This window comes from Battus philenor, unplaced genomic scaffold (assembly GCF_028537555.1).
Source record: "Battus philenor isolate CCGP_79_NKW_IND1 unplaced genomic scaffold, ilBatPhil1.0.hap1 SCAF_6, whole genome shotgun sequence".
NCBI lineage: Eukaryota > Metazoa > Arthropoda > Insecta > Lepidoptera > Papilionidae > Battus > Battus philenor.
In genome coordinates, this window is record NW_027181726.1 from 16,815,865 (window position 1) to 16,835,110 (window position 19,246).

General features: G+C 42.5%; 1 protein-coding gene across 1 annotated transcript; it reads right to left on the reverse strand.

Annotated features, from left to right (window-relative positions):
- Positions 1 to 13,181: 13,181 nt before the first annotated feature.
- Positions 13,182 to 18,755, reverse strand: LOC137930405 (UDP-glucosyltransferase 2-like). The gene is made up of 8 exons (XM_068773647.1): positions 18,603 to 18,755; positions 18,213 to 18,300; positions 17,516 to 17,702; positions 16,644 to 16,844; positions 15,650 to 15,872; positions 14,904 to 15,123; positions 14,162 to 14,381; positions 13,182 to 14,008 (listed from the first exon to the last, which is right to left on the reverse strand). The coding sequence occupies exons 1-8, from the start codon at positions 18,753 to 18,755 to the stop codon at positions 13,732 to 13,734; spliced, it is 1,569 nt and encodes a 522-aa protein (XP_068629748.1). The 3' UTR covers positions 13,182 to 13,731.
- Positions 18,756 to 19,246: the final 491 nt, after the last annotated feature.

The following is a 19,246-nucleotide window of genomic DNA, read 5'->3' on the forward strand; positions in this document are numbered from 1 at the left end:
ATCATAAATCACACAAAACACAAACTTTTGCGATATCATACACAAAAATTTGTCATCTAGTTTACATATACATCGAACAGAATAGTTTATTAAATGAATATTTGAAAGGCCGTGCAATGAACACATATGTCAACGTATCGTTAGAGTGAAAGCTATACATCTGAGTTGTTGCTGAGCTGTATGTCATGGTGTTCCATAGCGCGGCGATGGCGGCGGCGGCGGCGGTGGCGGAGGTTGCGGCGGGACAAAGGTCCTCCCCGCAGCCTCCTCGCGGCCGCAGGGGTCCCATTGTCCCTCGCAGCCTCAGTCTAGACTACGGTGACGCGGGCACGTGCTTGTGCACTGGCTCTGTTAATGCATATTTCTACTTTTATAATTGTGGAGTACTTAAATAATGCACAATGTAAATTTCAACAACGCGTCTGTTATCGAATCGTGATCGTTAATATTTTAAGGAAAATGATAACAAAAACATTTTTGATGTCCAAACCTACAGATTACATTAAAATGTATCAACATCCTCCGTGTAATTGTATCATGTTTATGGTTTGACAAGGCGGTCCACTCACCTAAGTTTAGTTAAACATTCATTAATAATTAATTTTAACAAGACACAGCGTGTGTCATGTTAAAATCAATTGTAAAAAAGTTTCAAAATAATCATAAAACAAAATTAAAGTTGATTCAGTTTCAATTCTCCGAGCGCCGCAGTATGCAGTTAGAAATTCTATTTTCAGCATCAAAACAAATTTTCATAAGCAAGGAGTAACTTTAGATACAAAACAAGTTTTATATTACTTAGACTCGACTTATAAGAACAATGATGAACACGATGATGTCTCGATTTCAGCAACTTTTGCGATAGGATATGAGATAATCTTCGGAAAGCTCTTATCAGATATTTTTAAAAAAATGTAAAATAAATTTTGTGTAATTGCGGTATTTCTCCTGGAGCTAGTAGGTTTTGCAGGAGAATTTCTGAATTTATCCTTGCTATCATATTATAACGTATTCAAAGTACACAGAGCGCAGCTGCGGCCGACGGTAACAATGAACAATTAAGCACACTAATATAACATAACTATGTATGCACGTCTGAGTACAGTCGTAAAGAAATTGTCTAAAACTAACGAAACTGTAGTTACGTCGGCGAGTGTACTCACGTAAGCACACGCAAGTCACGCAGAGTGCGTCAGGCTTTGGCGGAGTATAGACATGTCGCACCGACCAGCCCCGCCTGGCGTGCCACCGGACGCCAGGTGTTCCAGCGCTCGGGTAAACCTCCCCTGTGCTTAAGGCTGTTTCACACGCTTTGATTTCATGACGTCGATTACTAAATAAACTCACATTACTGGGCCAAAATGGTAAAAGTAAACGACGCTCCAGACACCACCCGCGAACCTCACCGTACGCAGCCAAACACTTCGACAATTTCGTGTATCCGCACAGCACGCAGCGGTGGTGTGAACAGGCATTACCGGCACCAGGAGTTCCCCCTCTAAGTACTTGAGACAGCATAAACGAAACCACTTCATTGCAGCGCGCGCGATTTTTACTTCATTATTTAAGTTCCTGTATCGCATTTGGTTGCGAAGTACGCGCCATTATGAATTTTTGCGACACATGGCAGGAGTTTTAGATACTTTCTGTATTAGTTCGGCCATGGCCAGCCCTATCATCTTCTACACACTAGCAACTCAGTGTCATCCAAACCGCGATGATTCGGATCAGATAAACCCCAGTTATGTACTTAGAAAGATTTGCTTTCCTCGCATACTCATTATTTCCTAGCCTCTCTTCAGTACGCCAAATCACCGGAACAAACGATTTTTTTTTTAGTTTCTAACTTTTTTCATACAAAACCGAGAGTATTTTCTTCTGTTTAACTACTATTTTCTTTAAGCTTTTTATCTCAGACAGCCAGCGGTGAGTCCAATTTTAGTTGCAAGAGGGTGAAGAGAACAACGCATGATAATACCGACATTCCTCTCCTTTCGCGGCACCGCCCCTACTGCAGAAGAAGAGACAGAGTCACTGAAGTGTACCCAGCCCAATCAGAGCGACCGCTGCAGCCTCACCCACGGCCTCGGCCCACGGCTTCTGGGTTCCCATCACGACAAGAAAGAATCCAGGCCGAGGAGGACCACTCTGTGATATTTTCGTATCAGCTCGTAAAATGCTCACAGCAAGGCATATGGCTCCCCCAAAGATGGCAGATGGATGGTAGACGGGATGACGATCACAGTGTAGTATTTTAGACGCAGAGCACGCTGCCGTCCATCATTCGGAAGCTAGTTTATAGGCAGTGGAAATCCTATGTAATGAACGCACAAGGTGTCAGCTACATAAGATTGTATCCCGGGAATCGAACGCAAGACCTGGTCCTCTGTGACTTGAGATCAGCATCGGCTCACACACTGCTTATTAAAACGTGGAGCATTAGCTCAGATAATAAACTTAAATACTTTAATGATACGCTTTTAACAAAATACATATACTCGTATATGCATTAGTGACGCGAATTTTAAATCAGACTTAAACTCTGTAAATGCTACTGCTAAGTCGCTGCAATACAATTTTCGGCGGAGGTCGAATATATATTTTGAGAACTAACACAAGAATCACGAAAGTCGATACAGCCAACGCGGCTGTGGTCGCGCTGCGGTTGAACCTCTCGCAACAACAGCAATATAAGTTACAACACCTTACTCTCATTAAAGTTTATTGACAAAAAGACAACTCGCAAAGTTTTGCCCGATCCATTTCGTAAATTTCTGGTAGGAGGTAAACTCCCTTTGTCGGAGAACAGGGACGCCCAAGAAGTAAGTTTTGGGCGATGACTCAAACAAGGCTTGATCGAGCTTAAGTCTATCAGCCGCGTCGCGGGAATTTTGGACAACCTTAGCCGCACTTGTCGCACTCGGCCAAGGCCCATTCGGCGCGTGACCCGATCACCCCGTTTCACAACAATGCGCGCCGACGAGACAACTGTGCTGCCAGCCCGCGCCCGGCGACTCGCAGTCTTGCCGAGAACAATGGCTGACTAACGAATTTGCATCCATATCGAACCTAACTAACCTCGATGTACGCGCGTGCACCTGGCGCGGACGGCATGCCAACACACAGCCGGTCACAGCTTCCGTCAGAGATCCCGCGAGATAATAAATGTATTTATGCTAATAATTATTCATTTATTCACGTCATTTACAACTTTGTATCCTTTATAAGAATAATTTATGTACGTCAAGAGAAAAATGCCAGAAGAACGCAATGCGAGGGAAAAATATTGAGTTCTCCTAGAATGAAATTCTTTACGTACGAGCCCCGTCCGAGAAATACCTATCACAAACTCGGACTAGTTTTATTTTGTGATCACTTTTATAAACCAACTATTGTTGGAAAAATCCATTTCATAGCTCAACGAAATCCGTTCAGTTTTGTAACCACCTTTTTTTATTTATTTTTAATTGTATTGTTCGTCCAGCTGTCTCGACGGATATCACCATGTTTATTTATTATATATATATTTTAAATAAAAAAAAATTGTCATAAAGCTCGATCCACTCAATATTGGTTATAAGCGAAAGTTTCGAACCTCATCAGAGCTGAAGACTGGCTGACATCTAGTCCTGATCTTAATCCATTGGATTGTGTTTTGTGGGTGTTGTGTCAGTTTTGGAGAGTAAGATTGCTCAGAACTGAGGTCCCTGATGAAAATCCCTAAAACAATCCATTCGGTGAAGAATTTTCACATAGAAAGAGTGCTGCTATCGATCATTGACCTCTACATTTAAGGAACTGTGTTGAAGACAATGGAGACCACTAGAATAAGATTTATATACATCTAATAGTTTCATCTTAATTTATTAAACAAATACTCTATTATAGTGATATATGATACGTACAATAAATAAAATAGTTTCTTTTTGTAACAATATTTATGGCAAGACTGAGTATGGACAATATGGTCGGTTGATAAAATAAGACAGCTGTACACCGTGCGAAGAAAACAAAAGTTGTAAAGACTAGGATTTTATTGATTTGTAAATGTAGCCAATAGGTGATTCATACTACATTGCAGCGGCGGCATCCCCGCAGTAGACGACTGACACTTATGTAAGTCGTAAGTCGCGGGGTCGATTCCCGGGAAACTACTTTACATATTGTTATTCACACTCCGTGCAGTCATTACATAGGATTGCCACAATTGCCAAAAAAGTTTCCAGCGGATGAGCAGAAGCGTCCTCGGCGTATCGTATTACCTGACGAACGCAAAGTCTTGGCAAGCGTGGCGGTTGTGGTTCATCCTCCCTAGATATCATTGGGGGAGGCCGGTGTCTCGCAGTGGGCATCTATAGGATGAAACGACGACTATACTAAAATTGTCGCCGCACAGCGCGCAATATAGACGACCGGCACGCTCCGAATTGGAAATCGGCACAGACCGGAAAGCGCGGCGCAGAATGTCCACCTAAGAGGTGGACGGGCCACCTGATAAAAGTAGTCGGAACATACAGCAGGCAGGCCACCACCTGGTCTTTTGTAAAATGAAATATTTTTTTAAATAATTGAACTTAAGATTAAATAAATATTTTAAATCACAAAGGAACCTGTGATCAAGTAAAAGACGAGGATTATGACACGGAGCAGTCAACTACACTCTGAAGTTTCGTATCTCGTTTCGTGTTATTAAGAAGCGTCCAGTGATCGTTATAAAATATTTAAATAACACAAGTCGCTATAATTTTAACACCAACTTTGTTTTATCTGTCTGTTACATTATCTTGACGTAAAGTTCATTGACTCTAAGTCAACAAGCCGGCTCCGTGTGTTTCAGCGTTCGATTTATCACAACGTACAGGGAGCTATATTTCAACTATGTCGGGACATTACGGACTTTTTTGGCAGAGGGTGTAATTCTAAAACAAATAAACATTTGCTCAGCCCATAGATATAATGAAACCGCCCAGATGGAAACCCACACGACCTCTTAAATGCGTTACAATCGCAAGTGTCCACGTACTACAATGCAATCACGATAGAAAGTATTTTATATGAAGGTAAATACTCGCGGCACATGTCGCGGTGTATCGCCGTGTATCGCGGTGTGTCGCCGTGTGTCGCCGTGTGTCGCCGTGTGTCGCCGTGTGTCTCCGCGTGTCGCCGTGTGTCGCAGGAGCCGGCCGCAGCACGGGCGGGCCCCGCCGCGTCCGCGAGCGGCGCTCCGTCGCCTCCGCACTGATTGCACTCGCCGGAGCGTTCACACCGCGTCCGTCACACGCTTGTTTACAAATACGCGGCGCTGGGCGGGCGGGCGGCGTGCGCGCGCCGGGGTCGACGACCGCGCCCGTCGCCATAGCGACCGCGCCGCAGCCGCCGCTTGTTGCTGCAGCCCGCGCACACTCGCACACGCAAATTGAATTCTCCTCTCAACTCGTCGCCTTAGATCAAAAGAAACGTATCCGATTGGATCGCGATCAATCCTAACCGTTCAATCGTCCGCGCGTCACTCACGATAACAACTTGCGTGAAGAGCACTCATAAGTCACAGTCATATTTAAATTAAACTTATCTAAAATCTTAAGCATTTACTTTAGCAGAAATTGGAGAGGGACCGAAAATCGTCCGCTGGTCGAGGGCGGGCGGACGCGGCGCTGATCAAGTCGCGCTGCAACCGCCCGCGACCAGCGACGCGCAGGTATATGAATACAATAACTTGGCATCCGTTAATTTTTATAAACTAAAAGTAAATTGTGTGTCAAGCGCTGGTTTCCAGATGCACTTGCTTTGCGTGTCTAGTATGCCTGGACTCCAAAGAGGTTGAATTGGGTCATGGACATCAATGATGGAGAGTCCTTGCACCACCACGTTGTCCTTAAATAAAAGTATTAAATGACCGATATTGTCATATCATATATACTATAAACATATAGGTCTAGTTACATTTGAATAACGTATAACGCCAACACAGTTGATGGAACTTTACATTACAATGTAACTGCAACGCGCGCGTTAGGTGCACGCGCTTTCCTGACACGTGGTATATCGTTTCTGCTCGTATTATTACTGGTTAATTAAAAAAAGGGAATCAATTCCATACTCAAGGATTTCAATTTCAATACAAGATTTATTATTGAAAGTTTTATAAAAAGTATTAAATTTTTTCAGTATTTATGCAAATGTAGTGCAATTACGCTGGTTTATCCAATACTCGTCTGGCTACAGAGCGCAATGCATCGCCGGGATCGATACCCGGCCCGCGCTCCCGCGCCGCCCCCCGCCTGACAGCCGCTCAACGGATTTGCATTTTTTTTCAAGAGCGCCACCGGTTTTGCCAGCTGAGCTTAAATCCTTGAGCAGGTGCGCCGGCCTTGCAGAAGTAAACATAAGTCCGCGGCCCCGCCACTACTATAATTAGCCGCGCGGGGAACCTAATAATAACGCAGTCCGCAGTGAAGTGATTAATCGCGTACAGTTTCCCTGCTGCCCTGTCAGCGCGCCTAATTCTATTACAAGCGGCGGTCGCAGCGCAGGCTGTGCGTCCCGCTGTTTGTTGTCACCGTACTGTCTGCGTGCGTTCTAGCGTGGGTCCGCTAGCTTGCATCCACTCTGTTTACTTATTAGACGTGTGCTTTTGAAAGAAGAGTCGTAATTATGAGAATCGCTGTACGGTCACTCTTACAATCTCTCCACACCTTTCTCAGTACGAGGTACTCCGCACGTATCTCGCACCCGTATTGTAACCGTCTATTGGAAAGACAATCTCAGGATCTTGAACCATTGGACACCAAGTGTCCGTGTATCGTAGTCCCGCATCATGTAACCATAACTAAGTACACCTATCCCCCGATTTACACGGTACTTGTTTTACACATTTTCGCTTTTACACGGTTTTCCAAATAGGTTTTTTTGTTTTAATAACCGATTTTATTACCATCTCTCATAATGTAAATATTTCTGCTTCAAGCATCGAATCGGCACAAATAACTTCGAGTGATGAAAGTGAATTCGATCCTTCGATTCCGAAAAAAAGAATGAGAGTAATTTATTTTTTGTTCTTCCGTTTAATGTATTGTAATTAAAGAAAAAAAAACAGTTTTTTCCGTAATATATTAAATATTTTAACTTGTCAATGCATTTTATTTTTATTTCTGTGTACACCTAAAATTATTGAAAAAAATCACAACTGTTAAATAGCAAAATCATGCATTTTCTGCGAGTTTTTAGCGAGCGATTTACACGGTTTTGACTTGAAAATTTTTAATTTTCGATTTACACGTTTTACTCAGGAACGTATTTACCGTGTAAATCGGGGGATAGGTGTATTTCAAAACTTCGGAGCGAACGATTACCGATTGGTGTTGCCTGTTAGATGACGGAGACAATAGACAGAGAAATCAGAACCACCTTTCTCCCTTTTCCCTCCTAGTTTCTTCTTGATATTTGACCCTAAAACAGCTTATTTACTTGTTTCTTTTACCGACTGCACACAGCAGTCACTTGCCCGCTCGCAGTTAATCGACGACGCATCACTTGCGTCATCAGGCGACGCATCAAGTCATCAACGCGCTGCGGCACCGCACCCTCGTTAGAATTAATTGCGTCGAGTGTTTCCGAGCCCCGGGCTGATCGCTGCGCTCCATTGCACTCAATTGTTTCCACACCTAAGCCGCGAACGAAATTTTCAAAATCACTTTGTTTAATAAAAGTGTTTACGGAAAGTAAGGTAGTGCCTTTTTTCTTTTACCGCGTCACCTCTATCGGCAGCGCACTAATCTTTTTTGATTAAATATCACCGTCTTGAATTTGGATATATCTTTTTCGCTCTTGTACACGCCTGACCACCTCCACCCGTTTAATTTCGGCCAACACTACATTTATTTATTCGTTAATTCATATAATTTTTGGATCATTTCGAATGACCACTTATATACGTCCACGAATACAGAATGCCAGAAAAGCACAATTTGAGATAAATGAGAATAAAATTGAGCTCCCCCATATTAACATACCTCGACTTCAAATAAAGATGACAGACCCATTGGTTTAGTGTTCGTGCTATAAAAATAACTTTTGCGGTAGTTCACCTATCATTTATTTTGTATAATTAGTACACATTTCACGAGGCTTAATTCAAAGAACGTACTTCGCAGCGCTCGTCGGGACAAAGAGAGGAACATTTTGAAAATTTTTTTCAACTCATGTTCTCCCAAAAGTCGAACTGAAGAGGACCTAATTACTCCGGGAGTGCGCGGTGAGGAGGTCCTGCGGCTAATTACGCCGGCAGCACTCGCCTCTCAGCCCCTCCTCCACCACGCTTCCGCCTCCTAGTTGAGGATTATTATATTTTAAAACCATAGGCTCTTATATCTCGCCGGTCTACGCTCACTTGAAGTTTCTTCCGGGCTAAACACATCGTCAAACTGTGATGCAAACGCGTTACCGTTCTTCGAGCTGGGGCTGTCGTAATAAAATAATTTTCTTATGTAATTTCGAAGATGCAAGGAGAGGCACTTAAAGCCGACTTAACGAAGTATCTAAGAAATTCTTTAGCCGGCTGATGATGCGACCTGCCTACTAAATCAGGTTACAGTAAGTCAAACACTCATTTTGCTTATAATACAGAGATCGCGGTTTAAAAAATTTGTTCTTCAAATTTAACAGCTTTTAAAATTTGAAGCTAAAAAGTATTACCAAATGCAGAGGAGCTATACTAGCGTTCCAAATTTATTTAAATATTTGCACATATAAAATAACGCAACCTATTGGTGATGAAACGTCCTATATCGTCTTATTATCGTACGGTATATAAATTACCACGTTATCCGTAAGATGGCATTAAATGATTTGTTTTGCGCCATCTCACGGAATTTTAAGTTACTAAAACTTATATTCACTTTAATGTATTTAACTGATTGATAGATGTCGCTGTCGGTCTTTAGTCAAGTTTAAATTATTACTCTTCATATAAGAGTTAAAAGAGGACAACAAATAAAATAATTTTAAATCTATTGTTACGATAATAACTACGTAATCATAAAGTTGATATGATTTGAATCAAATTTTGTTTATTATTCACGACCGGGCAAAGTCGATTAAGTTATCCTGTATTGCGTAATAAAATGCAGCGCGTGTAATTGTTCGGAACATTTCCAGCGCTCGTAAAGCAAGCCATAAGTTTGTAATTTCATTTTACGTCGCCAGAGCTGTAAAACTACGTCCAATCCTTTGGCGCGATCGAGTTTACTGCCCGCGATAGAGAGCCGGGCGCTTTACGAGCCGCGCGCGCCGCCTGGGTGTCCGCACATCGAGTTACACAACCGCGCTGTCCATAAAAACATTAAAAGATCACTAACTCTAATTAAGACTTAATGGGTAGCGACTGGCCCTGTGTAAATACCTTAATTGGGTTGAAACGATGTTACAACTCAGACGTAAACAAAACATTCGAACTTTAAACAGCTGTTGCGCGGGTTATTGCATGAGTCACAATGCCGAGTCAGTCTGGCGGTGCCGGCGCTGGCGCAGATGTGCGCAACAATTTGCCTTTCAAATTCGCGAACATTAACCAGTGTGGGCGGGGCACCGTCGTTCTTAGTCCTTCGTCTATTTTATAGTAGAACTAGCAACCTTTTGAGGCTTGAAAGGCGGCTGTGTACACGGTGCGCTAAATTGTTCACCAACTTCGTCACGTCCATGCGGCTTCCGGAAAGTACAGTTCCTTACGAGGCTTCTCGTGTTCAAATTTTCAGAAACTATTCTATATTCTTAGGCAAATGGAGTATAGAAGAAATAAAAACGTGAATTTAACTAAAATAAAATACTTCGCCATATAAAACGCAAACGTAGTAACTGACACTTTAGTGAAATTGCATATTCAGCATTCAAATCGGCGATTTTGCTGAATTGTGTCGAAATAGCTCTACGATGAATTGTCAACGGTTTTAAAATTTTTGCAAGTAATGGTGAGTGTCATTTTTCATGTGCCAATAAAAAAAACAAGTGATTTTTGTCATTTTTAAATGCATGAAAGGTGTGCTGGTATAGATCAAGACACGAGGGTTACGTCGCTTAAATGAAACATTCTTATTTTAAGATAAAGCATCTTACCGCTCGTGAAGCCAGAAAGATTTTTGTGTCTGGCGAACAATTATGTTTGAATCGATTACTAGTTTTTCAATTTCTCGTGTAGAATGATGCATTCACTTTCGTTGTGAATCATAACTCTAAGGTTCCACAGGTGCCGACCACCTGTGGAACCTTAGAACCTGCAAGTAGATATCAAATTGTTTCAAATGCAATAGAACTATTAAGAAAATAAAACTAACGTACTAAACTCAAAGAGAACTTCAAGTCCCTCTTCCTGAGTCGATCGTATCAAATTTCTGCAGATCCCCTCTACCTATAATCTATTGCATCGAATGACTTAAAAGATTTGGAATGTCAAACATTGCCAACGCAGCTGATTAGAGTACTACATAGAAGGTAGAAAAAGCGCTAAAAGAAGGAAAAGATGCGGCTGGGAGACATAGGCTTGTATCCGATAAACATCTCCATTAGGACGGCTCAAGGCGCGAAATATACGACAATTTTCATCATCAACGCCCCCCAACTTTTAGACAAAAATAAGCACTTCAAGAAAGAGAAGATTGATTTTATTCCTTTGTTCATATTATTAGGACAACCACTTAAAATCATTGACAGTGATGGTCGAATGTATTTCAGTTATGCGAAAATCGCTACAGAAGCTCAATAAAAAAGAAACAAGAGCTAAGTTGAGCGCCACATAATGATATTCTTCAATTTAAAAACGAACACCGAAGGTTCCAAACCCGGCTTGATCTGACTGAAAACATCCCACAACAAACTCGAGCGAATTTTTTCGTGATCATTGTTTTTATTCCACTGTGTTTTATAAATAAAAACATATTTATAATCGAAACAATCTTGTGGCTGCGTCAGCAATATATCATTATGTTTCCACGAGCGGCTGCTCCGGGGAGGCCGTTACCTCTGTTATGCCGCTGCGAACTTGTAATTGCTTCAGTGAACGTCGACCGCGCGCCGGGCTCTGCGTCGCGCGCCAGAGGCAACTGTCCCGGTAATAACGAATGTTTTTATTTCAGTAATTGAAGTATCTTAATGTTCTGGCGGAGGAACAGCATGTCAAGTAACATCAAGATCTGGGACTTTTTTCGGTCTGGATTTACACTATGCCTTATTGGCATTTAAAAATTCGTTACACGACATGCACTGTTGCAAGATTGGAAAACCGCCGAGCTCTTAGATCGCTTCGTGGATTCAGCGGACAAGAGGGTCGCCGAGAAGAAACCTCGGCATGAACTTTCACACAATACGCGTTTAGCATTTCTAATCCAGGCTGCCCGAGAGGGCCGAAACTCGACCTGGTGAGAGAGGAGACGTACATTGCAGAAAGACTGGATAATTAGAGGGATTATCTTCCTTGTAGATCATTATACTTTTTTCGCCTACGACGGCTTGTTTTTGAATTGTTTTGTAAGCTATTCACTTTCTGTCTTATATACTACTTACGAATATCTAGAAACCATAGCAGATATGTGTTAAGAAAATAGTGACTGAGAAGTTATGTGTGTGTGTCAAGTGATGTCTGCACAGTAGTGGATAGTTTGCCGGGTGCTGATAGATGAGATTCCTGTCTAGTGGGTGCAAGATTATGTAAAAGTTTAGAGGATTTTGTGTTATCAGAGAGCCGCGATTCTCGTATTTTTAATCGGTTTTATTTAGTTCGACCCGTACGGAATTTATTTGGATCAAAATTAGAAATTGAAATTTAAGCACCTTCTCGTTGTCAGATTGATCTGAAAATTGGTACACACATTTAATTTAGATGGCAATAAAATGCAATAAAATCAATAATATTATAAATTTAAGATGGCCGCCGATACATAATGGCAGATTACATAATTTTCCTTAACCCCCTCAATATGGGTATCAAATGAAAGGGCTACACTAGTAAAACACGATGATTATGTCAAAATTTAAAATTCAAGATGGACGCCGTTCCAATATGGCGGACTAGGTACATATTTTTCCACAACCACCATACTATGGGTATAAAAAACCGTTTAACTTAAAAGTTTTCAAATGTATTTATTATCACTTAGCATAGCCATACATACAGCAACCATAGTAAATTTTCCTACTTTATACATGTTAACTTTAAAACAATGCCTTAGGCATTAAGTTCACGCTCATACTTAGTAAGATAAGTGTGTGAATAAATAAAGCCCTGAATGTTTGGAAGCAACTCCAGTCAAATTTAAACACGAGTATCCGACGTTTGATGTCAAGAAGAGCACGATGTGACACCATTTCCTTAACGCGAATGCTCTACAGGCGGAAATATTCAAAATATTTTTATAATAATGAGCAGAAAACAGAACCAACTAAAGTTACGATTGTTGGTGCAGTTAACGTTCACCGCGGTCTAGCAGTACGTGTAACGGTGTTCGTTGGATCTGCTCTGTGTACGTGAAAATGTTTTTAATTCACGTTGTCATTAGATGCGCCAAGTTGTACTGAATGAAACGAGCGCGACGCACGTGCGAGCATGTCGCGTGATGCGCGCAGATATCTAAACCAAAACCAGATAGCTCTTGTTAGTGTTTATTTACATGTTTAAGACTCGGTAAGGCTTGTGTGTTATTCAAGTTTAATATATAACACGATGATCAATTATCAATGGCAAGGCCAAGTTAAATGTCACGGAGAAGGAGATAAGGCGAAGGACTGTGAGAAAAGCCGTGCAAGGACTTCCATGGTCATTACTGTTAAGTTAAAAGCATACTACAGAGAAGATAGGCTTGTTATATTCTAACTATAAGGACACAAGCCAAGAGAGTATGTAATGCACCAAACAAACGAAATGTAGAAAATAAAAATTTTCTTTCATAACTTCAGCGATTGCAAGATTGGCAATATTACGTAATTCACATGGTGTCCTCCTGCCGTCAGAAGTCAAATCCGTGACCAACAAATGTTAGTTTTATGAAAGACTTGCGTCGCATGCGCAAGTGCGTCACGGGATTTGTGTGCACACTGCCACATTAATTGAACCGCGTGCATTACGTATTAAAGCATGGCCATCGTGCGTCGCGTCCATCACTAGGATCACGTGCGTCATGTGCGTCACACACTTACATGCATCACGTCTATTACGACATTTGTGTGCGTCAAATGCACTAAGTGAGCTTGGTGCACCATGTCCGTCTGTAATGGTGTTCATGTACGCCACTTGCACCGAAGTGCACCAAGTGCTTGGTATGCGTAACGTGCGTCACGTGGTTTGTATGCGACACGTGCGCAACGTTCCTAGTGTGAGCTTCATGCGTCATGTGCGTTACGTTAATTACACCAACGCTGGGCGTATTGCATCGCATCTGTCACTGGGTTCGTGTGCGCCGCGTGCGTCACATTCCTAGTGAGCCAGGTACGCCGAGTGCGTCACGTTCGTCACACGGACGCGGGCGTTAGTGAGTGTCATCGCAGGGAGGTGTGAACAGAATTCCCGAGCGCATTCGCTCCAATAGATGGCAATCGACTCCGCGCTCTCATTTCATTCATAATGCGGTTATACGAGATAATCTATTTTCGGAACACAATTAGAGGCGGCGGGATTACTCGGCGCGAGAACTTATTTTATTATTTTCCATAGGAAATATTTTCTAATAAAAAGTGAATACAATAATGTTAGTCATTCTTCTTTAACGAATTCTCTTCGGTGTCGTTTTTTAAATGCACATTTATCACTTTGACCACTTTTGACAGAAACCATAGAATGAGTGCCAGTAGGAGAAGAACATCTAAGTTTAGCCGCTGCACGGCGGGCACGTCTAAGGCAGGCGAGCGGAGGAAGCCGGCGCCGCGTGTCTCCATCACCAGCTCCACCCAATGGAGCAGTTCCGTTTGCGGGTCTGCCAGGCGCCGCCGGAATATAGAAGATGCAAGCTTGGCGTTGGTGCGGTAGCTGAAACCGATCACATCTGTACTTTAGATCTTGTGGGATAAGGCAGAAGTGTTTTAATACATTTTTTTCTTTCAGGAATAACCGTATCTAGTGCAAACAGGAGCTGACACTAATACATTAGTATAGACATTATTCTTATTCCCCGAAACTAACCTAGTGTTTGCCAGTATATCGTGAACAGCTTCCAAAATCTTCAGGGGTAGCTCAGGCGAGAAGTTAACCTTAACTCCACATCCCCGCTGCACCGCGCGGTCTACGTTGAAGAACTGATCGCCGAGGATCGGAACTCCGACGATGGGCACACCGTACTGTGTTGCCTCCATGATCGACAGGAGCCCGCCTTGAGTGATGAAGAGGCGAAGTTTCGGATGATCTGTAAGGATACGGCACAATGTAGTTCTCAAAATAAATACACATAAATATCATCATCAGTCAGATAAGCCATTGCCAAGAAATATATGTATATACATGGATAGATATTGATCAATGTATAGTTGCAAGCGATTCACCAGCACGTAATATACTGAAATACCGTCTTAGCTTTCATAAATGTGTAGATAGTGCTGCACGGAGCTGTGTCGTGCGTATGGAACATCACTTACCAACGATGGATTTTCCGTACGTCATAGTTTAGAGTAGAAGTAGGAATTTCAAGTTTCCTTTTCTTAACAGGGGATATCAAATATGTCGCTGGGCACTTTATTAAGCAGTGAAAAGTGCCTAACGTTTATTACGTAAATAGACAAGATAGAAGTACTTTATTACTGCCTAGAGCACTTAACGTCACTCTTCGCAGCAGAGATTTATGTACTGCACACAAGTTTATTGCTTCGCGTAACCACGTCCATTCACACCGCGTCCAGCGCGCGTTAAACATTATTTTAGAGCTTCATACTCAGGAGACTTTGTTGTGGCGCCCATTCCAACACGTGCACGTTACTGGGCAGGTCTTGCACCTCCTCTTCGAGCTTCCATATCACAGTTTGCTGCAACCGCCCGAAGGTCTGGAGTAGTCCTCGTTTAATGTTCTCGGGTAGGTCCCTGCTCTTCAGGTTGGATCCCAAGCTAAAGTATATCACGCCATGCGTTGACCGGTCCAGTAGCTCTTGCAATTCCTGTAGAAATTTGACACCGCGATGGATTTATATACACAATAGATTTATCTGTTAGTCATTACTTCAAGAGGGTTCAACGTGCCAGCAGACAAATTAAGATTTACTAAAACTATTTTAGCTATCATAGGTTCGAGGTAGTATAAACATAACACTTAAAATGATTTTACGATAATGAGGTAGATCTCGGAAATCGTTTCTTTCAAGACGCTAAAAGCGAATCGAATGATAGTGCGAGCGGAGATCGTCTCTTGTGGTTTTGTGATAAACTTCTCTTTGAAGAGCCTATCTTACCAGCCTCCTTAAGCGATGTATAAAAATTCAAAGGCCCAAATAAATGTTCTCGATAAAGCTCTCGAAGTTATTGCAAATAAGTTTAGTTAGTTAGTTACTGCTCTGCGTTTTAAATCGTCTGGAAGCTATCGGACACACAGCATCTGCAACAACTGCTCCATTGACGCTGTGATGTTATTAGGATCTGCACTCGCAAACGTACAAAAAGAAGATGGATCAATTAAATTATTTTCACCCTCGGCAGCGACTCGGTCGTGGTGCTGAGGTGGTGGCCGCCGACGTACTTGACGTTGGGGGACAGCGGGAGCGTCTGCGCGAGCGGCGCGTGGCAGTTGATCAGCAGCAGCGAGGCGTTGTGCACGAGCACCTCGTACTGGCGCGGGGTGCGCGCGCGCAGCTGCAGCGCCGCGCTGTACTCGGCGTGGCTCGCCGCACGCTCCACGGAGCTCGTGTAGTAACTGACGAGAGCGATCAAAATTTCAGAGCGGGGCTCCTTACAAACAGAATATTGATATGATTGAGAATATTGATGTAAAAATTAAACCCTTGCCTTAGTTTTTTTCATTTAATTTCTTAATAACTCCGGAACTCACACCAATAGGTTTTCAAAGTATCTACAAGCAAAAAAATATTTCTCCTACCACAGCAACGTAATACATCTAATCATAAATCTTTATAATTAGGATCGATTATCCACAAACATTATCGTCCGTGCATTTGTTTTTACATTTAAGTTTATTATTTACAATTTCTTTTGCTGCCGTATTTGCATGTTACAGTGTTTAAGTAAAAAAAAAGTCTCTTAATCTATCTTAACGACGCCCTGTGTTCAGTTTTTGAAGTAATGTCTGGTGCGATCTCTTCCTCATCCCTGCTCCACATTGCCGTCGTCATGTTGTGCGCCAGTATTTGTGCGGCGGATGCGGTATGCGCTATATACCTTGATTATTGTCGTCCTTGAGATGTAGCGTAAATTATTGTAGTTACAGACTTAAACATAAAACAAATTCAATGTTACCTCGAGTACCATTGTTTTAAAAAAAATTACTTTAATGTTATATTAAGTTATAATGAATTGTATCAATGAAAACATGTCGTTGTTGTTGAATAAATTTCTAATGTGTTTAATGGAACATATAACAGTACCATTATTTATACGGAAACTTTCAATGTAATTTTAATCTATGTGTACTGTTTGTGTGCATGAATGAATAAATAAAACTACCTACTACGTCCATGCAGCGAGGTACATTTGCAGCAGCTGTTGTTGGATCTTCTCGCCCACGGTGAAGGGCAGAGAAGGTGCTTTTTGGAATTGAGGGACCGCGCTGTAGGCAGCGGCGCTTGGCTCGTGCACCAGCTGCAGCGACTGCCACGACGCGTCGCCGCCGGAGTACCAGATCAGAGGGCAGTCGTACACGGCGGCGAGCCTGCAGTGGAATATTTCGATGACATCTTAAATACAACGCGAAATAATCCGAAAGCTAATGGGACATTAAAAGAGGCCTCTTTCCACAAAATAATTCTGACTACGTCGGCTTTAGAAAGATATTAATGATTTTCTGTCCGAAGTTTCAATAAAACTTTTACGAATAATCCTATCGGGAATATCACTACTGTGAGAGAGTTACGATGTTCTTGGATCTACCTGCGCACGGGCACGGGGCTGCTGTCTCTGTGCGGAAGTATATTCGTGCGTTAAGCAGACCTTTTTGTTTCAGTTGTTACAGTACAATAAAATGAAGCCCTACCTGTTGTCTGCCTGCAGCAGCGGAAAGCCGTCCCAGAATACACGATGTACTTTAAGACATTATTTACTGCTTGCATTGATAATATATATACTTCGCTCACTTTCTTCTTTTTGCGTTATGGCGGTCGTAGCTAGCTATTTCCCTACAGAAAACAGGTGGAATTCGAATAAAAAAAATCTATCAATTAGAAGTGTAAGATGAACGTTCAGGGTACCACTTATGACTAGGATTGTCAGTGCGTTTTGCTAAGATCAAAGCAGTAACTGAAATGTCCACGGGAAGCGACAGTCAGTAACAAGTCAATCTTTCTATTTCTTCTGAAAGAACGTTCAAGAGAAAAGGACACTTGCGGCGCCAGGAGCCCGGAGTAGAACCAGTCTGCGATGACGGCGTCGAAGGTGGCGCTGGGGTCGTTGAGCAGCTCGCGCAGGGCGGGCTGCCGCAGCGCACGCCGGACTAGCTCGCCGCCCTGCTGCAGCAGCCGGTGGGCGGGCTCGCGTCGGTCGGCAAGTAGCGCAATGTCCAAATGTTCCGTATCTTAAATAAAACATGCTGTATAATAGATATCCGAGACTATTCAGGCTCGCCTTTGAATACATCTCGGAGAAGGCTAAACTGGCGAGATCATATAATCAAGGCCATGTGGACCCATGCAAGAAACTGACCGAGTTCTTACCAGGACCGGGACCCGGGTATTATGCTGAAGCTGGTGGTTTTACTCTTCTACTACAGTATTAATCTTTAATTTCAACAATTAAATGAAAGAGAAGCCGATGCAGCTGTCAGCGTCAAGAGTGACTTATTTTCATAAAAAAGAGATGTTATAACTCCTTAAGTTTGTTTATATAATTATTAATTAAAACTAACATAATTAAATAACCAGAACTATAATACGAACATAACGTCTTGATAAATTTATTAGGAATTGAAATGAAAATATAACAAAATCGATTAATTTTGCTATTTTTCTCCTTTTCTTAAAAACATTTGCTGCGTTGGCTTCTATATGAAGCCGTTGTTCAAGTCGTCAGTTTCCGTCTGACTCACCGGCGGCGTCCAGCAGAGCCGAGCTGATGTCCGCGACGGTCAGCCCGCCGGCGTCGCGCTGCACCGGGAACGGAGTCACGTACGTGACCTAAAATGAAATTCACTTGAACCTTTTGAGTCGCGACTATTCACAATATTCACTGTTTATGTTTCAGAACAGCCGAGTCAGAAATAAATGCGTATTCAACGGCGGTGTTTAATACGCATCCACTACTAAATATCTGTTTACTTCAGTTTCCACCTGAGTACATTAAAAAAGAATTTTAGAATAGCCTAATTTTATAGAAAGTAAGATCAAATAGAATTCCACTACAACGACATCATTCTGATCTGAGAAGAGAAGTTACATGCGTGGATCAGGTTATCAATACTTCGTGTTGGGTGAAATACCTGATGGCCGGCTTGCAGAAGAATATCGACGATGGAGCTTCCCAGGATGCCGTGACTCCTGCACGGCACTGGAAACACTACGAGCACACTGCCGGCGCTGCAGCAGCACGCGAGCCCCAGCACCAACAGCACCGCAGCGGCTTCGGCCGCCATCGCTTCCGTCAAAAAATTCCGAACGATGAAACTGTTTCTCTTTACACGTACAGAGCAAGAGAGCGATGCGTCTCGTATCCACCGCGCGCTGCCTTATCGGCCGCTCGGTGCTTATCTCATGTTCGGATGTCAGCGCGCGCGATAACCATCACGTGTCCCAAACTGTGTCGCTTCTCACCGAGCACGAGACGGTCGCAGCGCAATCTTAGAAAACTTTCAGTTGAAACAGTTGTAATCGGATCCAAACATTCCCGAACTTGTCCGAAGTTTTGTAGTAAACAAGCTGTCTACGTCCATAACAATATTAACAAATATATGTAAGACGAAAGGTACTGTAAATGAAGATAAGCATGTTTTTCTCGTCCCCGTAACATCAGCAACTCCACCCTCCCTCGTACGCCTCCTGATTGCCCAGAATTAAGATAAAAGAAATTTAAAAACTTTACCAAATAAAAACTTATGCGATCCTACTGCAGCGTAAACGACATTTT

What these genes read in the sequence shown, in the direction of transcription:
- LOC137930405 (XM_068773647.1), bottom strand. Translation starts at nt 18,755, where the DNA reads ATGGCGGCCGAAGCCGCTGCGGTGCTGTTGGTGCTGGGGCTCGCGTGC. An exon ending in GGCTCTGCTGGACGCCGCCG is followed by an intron (nt 17,703 to 18,212) that starts GTGAGTCAGACG and finishes GTTTTATTTAAG; the next exon opens with ATACGGAACATTTGGACATT. An exon ending in GATATACTGGCAAACACTAG is followed by an intron (nt 14,009 to 14,161) that starts GTTAGTTTCGGG and finishes GATCGGTTTCAG; the next exon opens with CTACCGCACCAACGCCAAGC.